General features: G+C 44.2%; 1 protein-coding gene across 1 annotated transcript in view; it reads left to right on the top strand.

Moving 5' to 3' along the window:
* LOC142249022 (ADAMTS-like protein 2) overlaps window positions 1-17,500 on the top strand; it is a 101,366-nt gene that overhangs the window by 35,396 nt on the left and 48,470 nt on the right. The window contains exons 3-5 of the mRNA XM_075320580.1: window positions 1,360-1,435; window positions 12,793-12,895; window positions 14,752-14,897. Of these exons, the coding sequence (XP_075176695.1) occupies window positions 1,360-1,435; window positions 12,793-12,895; window positions 14,752-14,897 (325 nt within the window). The remainder of the gene's footprint in view (window positions 1-1,359; window positions 1,436-12,792; window positions 12,896-14,751; window positions 14,898-17,500) is intronic.

The following is a 17,500-nucleotide window of genomic DNA, read 5'->3' as shown; positions in this document are numbered from 1 at the left end:
CAGCAGATGACCCTCGACTCACGCTCGCAGCAGATGACACCCGGCTCACGCTCGCAGCAGATGACACTCGGCTCATGCTCGCAGCAGATGACACTTGGCTCACGCTCGCAGCAGATGACGCTCGGCTCACGCTCGCAGCAGATGACGCTCGGCTCACGCTCCAGCAAATGACGCTCGGCTCACGCTCGCAGCAGGTGACACTCGGCTCACGCTCACAGCAAATGACGCTCGGCTCACGCTCCCAACAGATGACGCTCAGCTCACGCTCGTAGCAGATGACGCTCGGCTCACGCTCGTAGCAGATGACGCTCGGCTCATGCTCGCAGCAGATGACGCTCGGCTCACGCTCGCAGCAGGTGACACTCGGCTCACGCTCGCAGCAAATGACGCTCGGCTCACGCTCCCAACAGATGACGCTCAGCTCACGTTCGTAGCAGATGACGCTCGGTTCACGCTCGCAGCAGATGACGCTCGGCTCACGCTCGCAGTAGATGACGCTCGGCTCACGCTCGCAGCAGATGACGCTCGGCTCACGCTCGCAGCAGATGACGCTCGGCGCACGCTCGCAGCAGATGACGCTCGGCTCACACTCGCAGCAGATGACACTCTGCTCACGCTCGCAGTAGATGACACTCTGCTCACGCTCGCAGTAGATGACACTCTGCTCACGCTCGCAGTAGATGACACTCTGCTCACGCTCGCAGCAGATGACACTCTGCTCACGCTCGCAGCAGATGACACTCGGCTCACGCTCGCAGCAGATGACACTCGGCTCGCGCTCGCAGCAGATGACACTCGGCTCGCGCTCGCAGCAGATGACACTCGGCTCGCGCTCGCAGCAGATGACACTCGGCTCGCGCTCGCAGCAGATGACACTCGGCTCGCGCTCGCAGCAGATGACACTCGGCTCGCGCTCGCAGCAGATGACGCTCAGCTCATGCTCGCAGCAGATGACGCTCAGCTCATGCTCGCAGCAGATGACGCTCAGCTCACGCTCGCAGCAGATGACGCTCAGCTCACGCTCGCAGCAGATGACGCTCGGCTCACTCTCGCAGCAGATGACGCTCAGCTCACGCTCGCAGCAGATGACGCTCAGCTCACGCTCGCAGCAGATGACGCTCGGCTCACACTCGCAGCAGATGACGCTCAGCTCACGCTCGCAGCAGATGACTCTCGGCTCACGCTCGCAGCAGATGACGCTCGGCTCACACTCGCAGCAGATGAGGGGTCTTGACAACACTGATATCGGTATCTTGTATTCAGAAGAACCCACTGTTATAATACAGAATGCACGATTACACTAAGTTTTTCATAGGCTGCTTATTTTTGTGATTTAAAGATGTGTGTTGTCTCCCACAGACTCCAGACGGTTGCAGGATTGGATAACACTGTATGTGGGGGTCAGGCCAAACAATACCAGCTGTGTCAGAAACAGGTAGGCAACAGACATTCATTGATTGATGGGGATTGTGGCAAAACTCAATCTGCAGACTGCTGAGCACACGTTCCGTGCGTTTACCTGTTTCTGTCTAGAATTGGTTAAAAGAAAAAGGTTTTGGTACCGTGTTACCCAGTTGAAAAATGATTGATTGCTCTCACTGTCTAGAATTGGGTCTGGTTGGTTGAATCCTGGAAAGTGAAGTTTTATATTAGAGACTGTAAAGAAATCAGATGTGGAGAAATTATAAAACCTCAACTAATATGTAAGATAAGTGTAAAGAATTTTGCTGATCCCACCACATCCAATAAAATTGTGAAGGCAGCTCTGTAAATTAATAGGCTACCATGTCATTTATAATCAACTAGCTGTACTACACGGCTTCGTCCGCGTTAATAACTGTTGTTAACAAAATAGAATGTATTAACAAAAATTAATTCTGCACACAATATCCGCTGCCCGGGATAGTAACTGTATCTCTGTTTCTCTCCCGTTCTCTGTCTGTCTCCCCCTCTGTATATATCTCTCTGTCTCTCTATCTCTTTGTCTGCCTGTATCTTTCCCTGTCTGTCTCTGACTGTTTCTGTCTCTTTCTCCGTCTGTCTCAATCTCTTTCCCTGTCTGTCTATCTACAGTTAGGTCCAGAAATATTTGGACAGTGACACAAGTTTTGTTATTTTAGCTGTTTACAAAAACATGTTCAGAAATACAATTCTATATATAATATGGGCTGAAAGTGCACACTCCCAGCTGCAATATGAGAGTTTTCACATCCAAATCGGAGAAAGGGTTTAGGAATCATAGCTCTGTAATGCATAGCCTCCTCTTTTTCAAGGGACCAAAAGTAATTGGACAAGGGACTCTAAGGGCTGCCATTAACTCTGAAGGCGTCTCCCTCGTTAACCTGTAATCAATGAAGAAGTTAAAAGATCTGGGGTTGATTACAGGTGTGTGGTTTTGCATTTGGAAGCTGTTGCTGTGACCAGACAACATGCAGTCTAAGGAACTCTCAATTGAGGTGAAGCAGAACATCCTGAGGCTGAAAAAAAAGAAAAAATCCATCAGAGAGATAGCAGACATGCTTGGAGTAGCAAAATCAACAGTCGGGTACATTCTGAGAAAAAAGGAATTGACTGGTGAGCTTGGGAACTCAAAAAGGCCTGGGCGTCCACGGATGACAACAGTGGTGGATGATCGCCGCATACTTTCTTTGGTGAAGAAGAACCCGTTCACAACATCAACTGAAGTCCAGAACACTCTCAGTGAAGTAGATGTATCTGTCTCTAAGTCAACTGTAAAGAGAAGACTCCATGAAAGTAAATACAAAGGGTTCACATCTAGATGCAAACCATTCATCAATTCCAAAAATAGACAGGCCAGAGTTACATTTGCTGAAAAACACCTCATGAAGCCAGCTCAGTTCTGGAAAAGTATTCTATGGACAGATGAGACCAAGATCAACCTGTACCAGAATGATGGGAAGAAAAAAGTTTGGAGAAGAAAGGGAACGGCACATGATCCAAGGCACACCACATCCTCTGTAAAACATGGTGGAGGCAACGTGATGGCATGGGCATGCATGGCTTTCAATGGCACTGGGTCACTTGTGTTTATTGATGACATAACAGCAGACAAGAGTAGCCGGATGAATTCTGAAGTGTACCGGGATATACTTTCAGCCCAGATTCAGCCAAATGCCGCAAAGTTGATCGGACGGCGCTTCATAGTACAGATGGACAATGACCCCAAGCATACAGCCAAAGCTACCCAGGAGTTCATGAGTGCAAAAAAGTGGAACATTCTGCAATGGCCAAGTCAATCACCAGATCTTAACCCAATTGAGCATGCATTTCACTTGCTCAAATCCAGACTTAAGACGGAAAGACCCACAAACAAGCAAGACCTGAAGGCTGCGGCTGTAAAGGCCTGGCAAAGCATTAAGAAGGAGGAAACCCAGCGTTTGGTGATGTCTATGGGTTCCAGACTTAAGGCAGTGATTGCCTCCAAAGGATTCGCAACAAAATATTGAAAATAAAAATATTTTGTTTGGGTTTGGTTTATTTGTCCAATTACTTTTGACCTCCTAAAATGTGGAGTGTTTGTAAAGAAATGTGTACAATTCCTACAATTTCTATCAGATATTTTTGTTCAAACCTTCAAATTAAACGTTACAATTTGCACTTGAATTCTGTTGTAGAGATTTCATTTCAAATCCAATGTGGTGGCATGCAGAGCCCAACTCGCGAAAATTGTGTCACTGTCCAAATATTTCTGGACCTAACTGTATCTCTGTCACTTTCGCTGTCTGTTTCTTTCCCTGTCTGTCTCTTTCCCTCTCTTTCCCTGTGTCTGTCTCTTTCCCTCTGTCTTTGTCTGTCTCTTTACCTGTCTTTGTCTGTCTCTTACCCTGTCTGTCTTTTTCCCTCTCTTTCCTTGTCTGTCTGTTTCCCTGTGTCTGTCTCTGTCTCTTTGTCTGTGTCTGTCTCTTTACCTGTCTGTGTCTGTCTCTTAACCTGTCTCTCTCTTTCCCTCTCATTCCCTGTCTGTCTCTTTCCCTGTCAGTCTGTCTCTTTGTCTGTGTCTGTCTCTTTGCGTCTGTCTCTTACCCTGTCTATGTCTGTTTCTTACACCCTGTCTGTGTCTGCCTCTTTCCCTGTCTGCGTCTGTCTCTTTCCCTGGCTGCATTGTGACACGCCAACATTCCATATAAGGGCTTCGCCCGGGTTAATAACTGCTGTTAACAAAATAGAATGTATTAACATTCCCGGGATAAAATGTATAAATAGAATATATTAACGCCCGGGATAGTAACTGTCTCTCTGTTTCTTTCCCATTCTCTTTCTGTCTCCCCCTCTGTATATATCTCTCTGTCTCTCTATCTTTGTCTGTCTGTCTCTTTCCCTGTCTGTCTCTGACTGTCTCTGTCTCTTTCTCTGTCTGTCTCAATCTCTTGCTCTGTCTGTCTATCTATCTCTTTCCTTGTCTGTCTATCTCTGTCACTTTCCCTATCTGTCTCTTTCCCTGTGTCTCTCTTTCCCTCTCTTTCTCTGTCTGGCTCTTTCCCTCTCGTTCCCTGTCTGTCTGTTTCCCTGTGTCTGTCTGTCTCTTTGTCTGTGTCTGTCTCTTAACCTGTCTGTCTCTTTCCCTGTCTGTCTCTTTCCCTGTCAGTCTGTCTCTTTGTCTGTGTCTGTCTCTTTGTGTCTGTCTCTTACCCTGTCTATGTCTGTTTCTTACCCTGTCTGTGTCTTGTCTCTTTCCCTGGCTGCATTGTGACACGCCAACATTCCATATAGGGGCGTGGCTGCGCATTCTTCTGACGTTCTGGCTGCACTGTAGCTCCCAGCTCCATTCGCTTTAATGGAGGCAGTTTTTTTTGTGAATAACTGTAAAGAGCAGGTTTAAAATTTCCCCTCAAAACATAGCCTATGACGCTCTCGGGGTCCAGAAGTGTGAGTGTGCAAAATTTTGTGGCAGTAGCTGCGACGGTGCAGATGCCAATCCCGGACATACACACATACACACATTCAGCTTTATATATTAGACTAGCTGTACTACCCGGCTTCGCCCGGGTTAATAACTGCTGTTAACAAAATAGAATGTATTAACAAAAATGTATTCTGCACACAAACACCACAAAACAAACATATATAAATGTAATTATAATGTCTGTCTCCCCCTCTGTATATATCTCTCTGTCTCTCTCTCTATCTCTTTGTCTGTCTGTCTCTTTCCCTGTCTGTCTCTGACTGTCTCTGTCTCTTTCTCCGTCTGTCTCAATCTCTTTACCTGTCTGTCTATCTATCTCTTTCCCTGTCTGTCTATCTATCTCTGTCACTTTCCCTGTCTGTCTCTTTCCCTGTGTGTGTCTCTTTCCCTCTCTTTCCCTGTCTGTCTCTTTCCCTCTGTCTCTTTCCCTGTGGTCTCTTTCCCTCTGTCTCTTTCCCTGTGTCTGTCTCTTTGTCTGTCTCTTTACCTGTCTTTGTTTGTCTCTTACCCTGTCTGTCTCTTTGCCTCTCTTTCCCTGTCTGTCTGTTTTCCTGTGTCTGTCTCTGTCTTTGTCTGTGTCTGTCTCTTTACCTGTCTGTGTCTGTCTCTTACCCTGTCACTCTCTTTCCCTGTCTGTCTCTTACCCTGTCTATGTCTGTTTCTTAGCCTGTCTGTCTCTGCTTCTTTCCCTGTCTGTGTCTGCCTCTTTCCCTGGCTGCATTGTGACAGGCCAACATTCCATATAAGGGCGTGGCTGCGCATTCTTCTGACGTTTTGGCTGCACTGTTGCTCCCAGCTCCATTCGCTTTAATGAAGGCAGGTTTTTTGGTGAATAACTGTAAAGCGCAGGGTTAAAATTTCCTCTCAAAACATAGAATATGACTCTCTCGGGGTCCAGAAGTGTGAGTGTGCAAAATTTTATGGCTGCAGCTGCAACAGTGCAGATGCCAATCCCGGACATACACACACACACACACACACACACACACACACACACACACACACACACACACACATATACACACATACACACATTCAGCTTTATAAATTAGATATATATTTATACAGTGTATATATATATATATATATATATATATATATATGTAATGTGTGTGTGTATATATATATATATATATATATATATATATATATATATATATATAAAAATATATATATATATATATATACAGTACAGACCAAAGGTTTGGACACACCTTCTCATTCAAAGAGTTTTCTTTGTTTTCATTACTGAAAATTGTAGATTCACATTGAAGGCATCAAAACTATAAATTAACACATGTGGCATGAAAAACTTAACAAAAAAGTGTGAAACAACTGAAAATCTGTGTTATATTCTAGGTTCTTCACAGTAGCCACCTTTTGCTGTGATTACTGCTTTGCACACTCTTGACATTCTCTTGATGATCTTCAAGAGGTAGTCACCGGAAATGGTCTTCACTTCACAGGTGTGCCCATGACCTAACCAAACCTGGTCTTTGGTTTTACATTTTTAGATATCACCAAAAACATTTGCGCAACTAGTTTGCGATTTGCTGTCAGGCATCTGTTTCAACGTGGCAATTTGGTTGTACAAAAAAATAGCCAAATTGCAGACAGGTGTCATGTTATTTCCGTGGTAGTAGGTGGTAGGTCCCAATTCGACCCCACTGGCATTCATCGCAATGTGACCTCACATGATAGCCCTTTGGTGGCGTGATTTGCAGCTCTTTTTATCTATTGAATCCATTATCTCCCCCATTCTCCACGCTCCGGTGCGCTGCAGTCGCCGTTGCTTTCTTCTCTTCTCACCCGTCATTGCTCCTTCTAGTTCATTGGTAATAAGGAGCCTTTACAATATTGAAAATGCATAATAACTAAAGACAATCACGTGTCCCTTTATAGTATCTATATACTTGTTTTATGACCCCTCCAACCCGCATATAAACTATACATAGCTTGGGCTGCATTCCTGTTCACCCAAAACAGAGTTATTTTTGTGAGGTGCCAAAATTTTGTGCAGAGTAGTATTTTGGGAGGTGGTTACATTGAAATGTGAGTGATATTCCGGTGCAGGAGTTATAGCGTATAGCACTAGATAAGCACAGTCTGGCTCCTTTGTAAAGTGCAGACAGCGATTTGTAAATGATCATTGCAACCCGCTACAATGAATGAGCGAATGCAAAGTGATTGTTACCCATTACACTTACTACAGCTCTGTGCTGCAGAAGCCTGCAATTATCCACACATAGCCCTGTCATTACTCCACATAAAGCATGTAATTACCCACATATAATCCTGCCAAACTCGTATATCATTCTACGGGCACCACATAAGTACGGCTAGCTCATTCACAAGCATGTGTAGCCTGCAGCCGCGCCATAGATTTCTGCGGGGCCTTTGAAGTGGACAATGTGTTGTATTAATTCACCCCTTTTACAGAATAGCGAGCGGTGCGGTACCAAAATCCGTACATTGGTGGTAGTATGTCTGATTTTAGGTATGCATTATTGTTTTAATTTTTTTTTTTGTCCACTGTTTAATGCTATAGAGCAGGAGTCCCCAACCTGTACCTCGGAGCCACATGTGGCTGGCGTGCCTGTGATGTGTGGCTCGAGGCTGTATTCCAGCTTGGTGTATAAACATCTATGAAACAGCACCCAGTTTTGAAGCAGAGGTCTCAAAATGGTGACTTTTGTGAATAACTGTACTTAGAAGAGCAGGTCTGATTAGGGGTAAGGTCGGTACCCCTGGATCTTGATATAGCGTTTCAATGAAATTTCTGTGGAAAAGCTTTGGGTGTCATTATACCGGTAATAGTGGCTCTAGCTGTCATTACTGTGAGGTACTGGAGCTGAATGTGGCTTGCAAAAGTCACTCAGAGCTGGATGTGGCTCGCGAGATTCATTCAGAGCTGGACATGGCTCGCAAGCGTCGCTCAGAGCTGCATGTGGCTCGCGATCCTTGTTCAGCACTGGATGTGGCTCGCGAACATCGATGAGAGATGAATGTGGCTTGCAAACCTTGCCTAGAGCTGAATATGGCTCGCGAACCCTGCTCAGAGCTGAATGTGGCTCGCGAACCCCACTCAGAGCTGAATGTGGCTCATGAACCCCACTCAGAGCTGAATGTGGCTCGCAAACCTTGCTCAGAGCAGAATATGGCTCCCGAACCCCACTCAGAGCTGAATGTGACTCACGAACCCCGCTCAGAGCTGAATATGGCTCGCGAGGGTCGCTCAGAGCTGAATATGGCTCGCGAGGGTCGCTCAGAGCTGAATGTGGCTTACGAACCCCGCTCAGAGCTGAATATGGCTTGTAAACCTTGCTCAGAGCTGAATGTGGCTCGCGAACCCTGCTCAGAGCTGAATGTGGCTCACGAACCCTGCTCAGAGCTGAATGTGGCTCGCGAACCCTGCTCAGAGCTGAATGTGGCTCGCGAACCCTGCTCAGAGCTGAATGTTGCTCGCGAACCTCGCTCAGAGCTGAATGTGGCTCACAAACCCCGCTCAGAGCTGAATGTTGCTCGCGAGGGTCACTCAGAGCTGAATGTGGCTCGCGAGGGTCACTCAGAGCTGAATGTGGCTCGCGAACCTCACTCAGAGCTGAATATGCCTCGCGAACCTTGCTCAGAGCTGAATATGGCTTGCAAACCTCGCTCAAAGCTGAATGTGGCTCGCAAACCTTGCTCAGAGCAGAATATGGCTTGCAAACCTCGCTCAAAGCTGAATGTGGCTCGCGAACCTCGCTCAGAGCTGAATATGGCTCACGAACCCCGCTCAGAGCTGAATGTGGCTCGAAAACCTCGCTCAGAGCTGAATGTGGCTTGCGAGGGTCGCTCACAGCTGAATGTGGCTCGCGAACCTCACTCAGAGCTGAATGTTGGGGACCTCTGCTATAGGGCATATTTATCAAGCTAAATTCACTAGGATTCTTGTGAAATTTGTGCAAAAAAACTGTGCTTTCATGACTTTATTCATATTTATGTTGTGGTTCAAAGACGTTTTATGGCTTGTCCCACTAAGAGGAGTGAACCTCAGTGAAAAGGGGCATGGTATAACATGCAACACACTCTACAAAACAAAATGCACCAAAGTGCAGCTTTCTGGCACAAAGTAAACTAATTAATAGAAGGTGTAAACATAGGCTAGATTGTCTTAAAATCGGACACCATTTCAAACAGAATGTAGCATTAAGATGTAATTCAATCTGTACATTTCTGGGGTATTTCAAAGGCGCTGTCCAGTCTATTGCTAATAATCCACAGTCACTGTATATAACTGCAGACTTTGCAATCCTTACATTGTACATACCACACGCTGTAAGGGGTACTTTACACGCTGTGACATAGCTAGCAAATGCTAGTGATGTCGAGCGCGATAGCAACCGCCCCCGTCACACATGCGATATGTGGTGATTGCTGCCGTAGCGTACATTATCGCTACGGCAGCTTCATACGCAAATACCTGGTCGGCGACGTCGCTGTGACCGCTGAACAATTTCTCCTTCAAGGGGGAGGTGCGTTCAGCGTCCCCGCGACGTCACTAAGCGGCCGGCCAATAGAAGCGGAGGGGCGGAGATGAGCGGGACATAACATCCCGCCCACCTTCTTTCTTCCGCATTGCTGGCGACACACAGGTAAGGAGATGTTTGTCGTTCCTGCGGCTTCACACACAGCGATGTGTGGTGCTGCAGGAACTAGGAACAACATCGTACCGGCAGCAGTGATATTATAAAAAGGAGCGACGATTTTTGCCGTTTTTGCGACCGGTGATCGTCGCTCCTAGGGTTTACACACTGCGATGTCGCTAACGGAGCCGGATGTGCGTCACTAACGACGTGACCCCGATGATATATTGTTACCGATGTCGCAACGTGTAAAGCCCGCCTTAGGATTCTCTGGTATAGCTGACGAGAATGGGTCACGCTTCCGGCCACATTTCCAACTAGACATGCTTGTTCTTGTTTAATACAGCGCAAAAGACCAGATATCTCTTTTAGGCCTGTTTCACACGTCGGTGAAAGACACAGACGTTTTTCACTGACGTGTAAAAAACGCATGTGTTTCTCCTTGTGCCGTGAATCACAGCACATGTGGGTTGTCCGTGTGCAATCTGTGATACGTGATCCGTACTCCATGATTGCATATGGACGTATCCTCACCTGTCCCGTTCCTGCTGTCCATGGTGCTGAAGTCTCCAGCTCTGCAGCGTCCGGGTCCCGCTGTCTCTCACCTCTGCAGCTACTTCCGGGTCGGTTCTGGCTGCTTACATGAATATGCATGCCATAATGAGCAGGCCAGGAAGCTGCAGAGAGCAGAGGCCGCACAGAGCGTCGCTGGAGAAGGTGAGTTGAAAATGCTTTTTATTATCAATGCACGTTTTTTTTTGGTACATGTTTCACAGATCACACCATAGTGTGGTCCATGGGACATCAGTGATGCCAGAAAAAAGCGGACTTGTCTCCGTGCGGCAATCACGGACACGGTGTACGCTGCACGGAGACAGACAGTGAAAAATCACTGATGTGTGCGCTGACCCATTGATTATAATGGGTGTGCGTATGTCAGTGATTCTGGTATGTATAAAAAAAGCACATACGTACCAGAATCACTGACATCTGAAACAGGCCTTAGGGGTACTTTGCACGTTGCGACATCGCTACTGCGATCTCGTCGGGGTCAAATCGAAAGTGACGCACATCCGGCGCTGGTAACGACGTCGCAAAATCGGTGATCTGTGTAGTGTCGGTCATTTCCATAATTTCGCTGTAGCGATAGGTACGGTGTTGTTCCTCGTTCCTGCGGCAGCACACATCGCTGTGTATGAAGCCGCAGGAGCGAGGAACATCGCCTTACCTGCATCCCGCCTGCAATGAGGAAGGAGGTGCGCGGGATGTTTACGTCTCGCTCATCTCCGCCCCTCCGCTTCTATTGGCCGACTGCCATGTGACGCCGCACGACCCGCCCCCTTAGGAAGGAGGCGGGTCGCCGGCCAGAGCGATGTCGCAGGGCAGGTGAGTGCATGTGAAGCTGCCGTAGTGATAATGTTCGCTACGGCAGCTATCAGATATCGCATCTGCGACGGGGGCCGGAACTTTTGCGCTCGGCATCGCTACAATCGGCTTGTAATGTCGCAGCATGCAAAGTACCCCTTACAGGGAATCTGTCAGCAGGTTTTTGCTACCTTATCTAAGAGCAACATGATCTAGACAAAGAGATCCTGAATCTAAGGTTGTATCACTTAGATTACTGGGTGCAGCCGTTCTAACACAATCAGAATTTTTAGATCTAGACATGTAGCAGAGCTGAGAGAGCTGTCCCCGCCCACACAGGCTCTCTGTAGAGATTGTATATTGACAGTGAGGTGTCAATCACAGGAGGGGGTATGTCTGACTGTGTGCACATGACATCCTAGTCCTAGCACCAAGTTAGAGAAGAATCCAGGGCACTGCTTCACATATTCGTTCACCTGCCGTATAATTAAAGTCCATAGCAAACAGGCAAAAATCGGTGCTGCTCTGGGGTGCTCATTATAGATGAGAATAAAGTAACATGAACTTATGGAGAAATGGCACTCACCAGTTCTTGCTGTGCAGAAGATTATTTATTCAAATGTGGAAGTTACATGTGTGGGGGGGCTGTCGGGGAGGGAGCGGACCACCAGACACGTCAGACGACGGCCGTTTCGCACTTTCACTCAGTGCTTCAGCTGGTCCCCCCACACATGTAACGTTTGAATAAATAATCTTCTGCACAGCAAGAACTGGTGAGTGCCAATTTCTACATAAGTTCATCCTAGTCCTAGCTATGGTAAAAGCCAGTCATAGCAAAAATACATCAGATCGGACCTGGACAAGACAAGCATCCCTAAATTCCCTCTGTAAGCTGAGCAGTGTGGCCGTGAATCCAGCTAAGGGGGAGCTTGAAGTGGCTTGGAGAAAGAAAACATATTCTTAAAAGATATTGCAAAGTTTCTATACTAAAAATAAATACTATGTTATTAATTTCTACAAGGCTGGTTAATTGACACGCTGACAATTTAAGAATTTAATTCAGCGCAAGCTTTTGGACCTAATTGGGACATTTGTGCTTAGGACTAAAATTAAAAATAAATCAGCTAATTTTTGCCATTGGCATCATTTATTTGTCAGAGTAAATTAATAACCCTATGTCCCTATTACTTAGGGATATTATATAATTTGGTAATGATAATTTAATTTACTGTCAATTATTCTCCAAACTCTTTAGTCCTCATTAACAACACATAACAAGTAAAAGAAGTACGTACGGATAAGAAAAAGGATCACTTATAAATAACAAAAGTTTATTGAAATATAAGACACAAGAAAAATAATTAAACACTTAAAATAACTCAATAACTATGAAAAAATATATAGACAAGCCCATCATTTCTGTATATTATCACATATTACATAGAATTCTAATAATAGGTACAACAGTCAATATAAATATAGCAATGCTTGTCACAATTGAGCAGGTAATATGACACAATAAATAGAGATGACCAAAGGCAAAAAGACAGATGAAGATCAATATCAAAATATTATAAAAGAAAATCCTGATAAATATTGGGTCAGGAAAAAGACGTAAAGGATTGAACCTATGTGATGAATATTGAAAAGATAGGGGAGAAAAACCAACAGGTATCGCCAACAAAGTGCGGCTTCCTCAGGGGCAAACAAATTAAATCTCATTTTTATTCGTCATCTGTAGTAATTAGATGAATAGATCAGAGCTTTATCAAAAGAATGGACATGTCGTGCTTCTTCTCATGTAGGTTCTGTTTTTAAGAATCGCTAAATATCAGGATCTATATGTCAGAGCTAAAATATGTTATTCTTTCTCTCCAGGTTTGTCCAGCTGGATCTGCCAGCTTCAAACAGTATCAGTGCTCTGCATTTAATGCCAAAGCATTTGGGAAAATGTATCACCGTTGGGTACCCCTATACCCTGGTAAGTAAACATGGGCATGTTTCATGGTCCGTGTATGGACTGCTGATCTGCTGACCTTAAGTATCAGCCTCAGAGGCATATATGCAGCTGTAAGTTCAGGACCGGGCACTCCCAGTCATTCTGGACATGGGAGGCCGTATACGAGTGCTTAACCTTTTTTTGTTTGAAAAATGACATATTTATGAATATATTTTTACATAATAGTCAGAAATAAGTTGATGGTCCCTGATAAGGTAGCAGAAACCTGGTGATAGATTCCCTTTAAGATGCGCCATCTTCTAAGTATAACAAAAGAGGAAAAAAAAGTTTTCAGCTCACCAGACTAAGCAAGTGTGGCACAGGTGCGGTGCACGGAGGCTCTGAACCGGCTTTTAGGTGAGAGAGACCAGGAATGAGAAGGAATCCAGCAGCCACAGAAATCTCAGGGTTAAAACTACAACTTTATTAGAGTTCCATCATTTAAAAAAAAAGGTACAAAAACTAAAAACCACAATGAAAAACTGTAGACAAGATCTGCGCGTTTCGGGCATTTTTATGCCCAAAACACGTAGACTTTATCTGCTGTTTTTCATTATGGTTTTTCATTATTTTTAAATTTTTTTTAATGATGGGACTTTAAAGTTAGAGTTTTAACCCTGAGATTTCTGCGGCTTCTGGATTCCTTCGCATTTCTCACGTTATCATATAAATATGGATTGAGGAGTTGAACTGAGTAATCTATACATTTGCCGCAAATGATGTAATTTTTGATAAATGTGAGCTACTATGTATAATAATTCTTTTGAAAGGAAATTTAGAATATTGCTAATTATGAGTTTTTGGCTCATTTTTATTAACCACTAGCTGTACTACCCAGCTTCGCCCGGGTTAACAACTGCTGTTAACAAAATAGAATGTATTAACAAAAATGTATTCTGCACACAAAAACCACAAAACAAATAGATATAAATGTAATTATAATGTCTGTCTCCCCTTCTGTCTGTCTGTCTCTTTCCCTGTCTGTCTCTGTCTCTTTCTCCGTCTGTCTCAAACTCTTTCCCTGTCTGTCTATATCTCTTTCCCTGTCTGTCTATCTATCTCTGTCACTTTCCTTATCTATCTCTTTCCCTCTCTTTCCCTGTCTGTCTCTTTCCCTCTGTCTATTTCCCTGTGTCTGTCTCTTTGTCTGTCTCTTTACCTATCTTTGTCTGTCTCTTACCCTATCTGTCTCTTTCCCTCTCTTTCCCTGTGTCTGTCTCTGTCTCTTTGTCTGTGTCTGTCTCTTTCCCTGTCAGTCTGTCTCTTTGTCTGTGTCTGTCTCTTTGTGTCTGTCTCTTTCCCTGTCTGCGTCTGTCTCTTTCCCTGGCTGCATTGTGACACGCCAACATTCCATATAAGGGCGTGGCTGCGCATTCTTCTGAAGTTCTGGCTGCACTATGGCTCCCAGCTCCATTCGCTTTAATGGAGGCAGGTTTTCTGGTGAATAACTGTAAAGCGCGGGGTTAAAATTTCCCCTCCAAACATAGCCTATGACGCTTTCGGGGTCCAGAAGTGTGCAAAATTTTGTGGCTGTAGCTGCGACGGTGCGGATGCCAATCCCGGACACACACACACGCACGCACGCACGCACGCGCGCGCGCACACACGCACACAAACACACACACACACACATACACACATTCAGTTTTATATATTAGATAGTAGATTTTGCATTGTTGGCAGTACTTGTTCCTTCTACTGCACAATGGTAGTGAGATCCCAGCCCTGGTGGATTGATTTTCTTGTAAAACATCATAGTCCTTTATTTTATGTTTCAATGTTTAATGTTTTGACCATTAACATTTTTATGGATAATCCCTTTAATTCCCCAATCCTAGATGACTACACCAGCATTTCCAGTAAGCCTTGTGATCTTCAGTGCACCAGTACAACCAGAGAGAGGCAACTCTTGGTACCAGCCCATGACGGCACAAGCTGCAGAGACCGGACATATCAGGGAGTTTGTATCAACGGCAAATGTGAGGTACCTCTGTAGCTGTATATTATCACATGTATATTTTGTGAATAATCATTCTTATGTCGTATAACATGCCTGTTATTGTCTGCTTATGATGATTCCAATATGTTAAAATCAGCACACAAGCTTTTAAGGCCATTTTTAGACTGGACAGTGCATTCTCTGTACTCAGATCCATAGGATTTCCTCTGGATCGGCTGATATCGGAACGCTGCATTGTTTGTATACTTTCTGTTGGCCTGCACAGCGCAGTTTGTTGCTGGTGGGGTGTGGGGTATGGGGTGTGGGGTTTGGCATACATAGTATAGTGAACTCTTCCGGAAATTAACTGGTTCGAAATGTTGCAATCACTTCAGGTTTTTGATCACCTGGCTACTCAGGAATTTGGTGACATCCTGTGACAGCTTCCTCTTTTTGCCACATCCAAGTAGTATATAGTATATACAGTCATGGACGAAATTGTTGGCACCATTGAAATTGTTCCAGAAAATGAAGTATTTCTCCCAGAAATTTATTGCAATTACACATTTTTGTTGTACACCTTTTATTTCCTTTGTGCGTATTGGAACAACACAAAATATCAGAGGAAAATAACGCAAATTAGACATAATTTCACATACAAACCCAACAATGGGCCTGACAATATTGTTGTCATCTTTCCAAAATTGTAGTTAAACAAATTTGTGATGCTCATTCAAACTCACCTTTGGGTAGTAAGGGTGTGGGCAATATAAAAATCACACTTGAAAACAGATGAAAAGGGGAGAAGTTGCCTCAATCGTTGCATTGTGTGTCTGTGTGTGCCACACTAAGCATGGAGAACCGAAAGAGGAAAAGAGAACTGTCTAAGGATTTGAGAACCAAACTTGTTAAAAAATATCAACAGTTTCAAGTTGACAAGTCCATCTCCAGCCAGAGATCTTGATGTTTCTTTGTCCATGGTACACAACATAATCAAGAAGTTCACAGCCCATGGAACTGTAGCAAATCTCCCTGGACTTAGGCAAAACAGAAAAATTGATGAAAGGTTGCAACGCAGGATAGTCTGGATTATGGATAAGCAGCCCCAATCAAGTTTCAAAGGAATACAAGCTGTCCTGCAGGCTTAGGGTGCATCAGTGTCAGCACAAACTAACTCTCAACATTTGAATGACATCAAATGCTATGGACGAAACCCAGGAGAACCCCACTGCAGACACATATTCATAAAAAGTTAGACTGCAGTTTGCCAAAATCCTTCGGGTAAAACATCTTGTGGACAGATGAGACCAAGATAGAGCGTTTTTGGTAAAGCACATCATTCTACTGTTTACCAAAAACTAAACGAGGCCTACAAAGAAAAGAACACAGTACCTACAGTCAAATATGGTGGAGGTTCAAAGATATTTTGTGCTTGCTTTGCTGCCTCTGGCATTGGGTTCCTTGACTGTTTAAGGCATCATGAAATATAAAGATTACCAAAGGATTTTGGGTCGCAATATAGTGCCCAGTGTCAGAAAGCTGGGTTTGTGTCCTAGGTCATGGGTCTTCCAGCAGGTCAGTGACCCCAAACATACTTCAAGACATCTCCAGAATTGGATGAAATCAAAGCGCTGGAGAGATCTGAACTGGCAGCAATGAGTCCGGATCTAAATCCCAATGAACACATGTGGAGAGATCTTAAATTGATGATTGAAGTTATTTATTCCAAAGGGGGTGCAACCATATATTAAGTTTAGCATGCCAACCCAACCCATTTTTGGAATTTTGTGTGAATTATGTCCCATTTGCCTTTTTTTTTTATTTATATTTTTATTGTTTTTCCAATACACGCAATGGAAACAAACCTGTCTATAGCAAAACATGTGTAATTGCAATAATTGTTTTGAAGAAATGCTTCATTATTTTATAACAATTCCAATGGTGCCAACACTTTCGGTCATAACTGTGTATATGGTTTAGTATTTAGGTGTTTCTTTAACTTTTAATTTGTGAAATATGCTGCCAACTGTAACTCTAGGAACATTCAATGCCTTTGCTATTCTTTCTGTATCCTTTTTCTTGTTTGTGCAAGGCAATGATTTTTTTCTTTTAGCTTTTTCAACCACTCGTATGTCTATTTGTAACATGCAATCAAATCTCCGAGTTTTCAAACCCCTAAACCCCTAGCCAGTGCAGATATTTGATGTGTCTCTTGATGATCTGAATCTGGTGTCTTTGAGATCACGTCTAAATTGCAAATTTGAGGTCTTTTGAGGGATTCTATTCAGAGGGCAGAACAATTCTGAGATTACTGTAGTCAGTAAAGGTGGCATTTTGTGTTGAATTTGGAGAAACCACTTGTTTTATTAGTTTTGTTGAGCCATTTAAATTCTAGTTGTTTGATTGGTTTACTGAAAACAGGAAAAACATTTTTTACTAATCAACCTAATTTGCAATAGAAGTTGAATCATTTTGATTGCAGCTGTAGGTTAGGCGTGTAAAAGTGTGTAGTGCGAACATCACCATACTGCATAGATATGGTACCATAACCACATTTAGAACATAGATGCAGTAATGTAACCAAGTTGTAGCTACTAGCAATTGTCCCCAGCCAGGCCGCACAAATCTGTCAGAAGCAGTGACAATAT

The sequence above is a fragment of the Anomaloglossus baeobatrachus genome, chromosome 8 (genome assembly GCF_048569485.1).
Source record: "Anomaloglossus baeobatrachus isolate aAnoBae1 chromosome 8, aAnoBae1.hap1, whole genome shotgun sequence".
NCBI classification, from domain to species: Eukaryota; Metazoa; Chordata; class Amphibia; order Anura; family Aromobatidae; genus Anomaloglossus; species Anomaloglossus baeobatrachus.
This window is presented reverse-complemented; position numbering and strand designations above follow the sequence as displayed.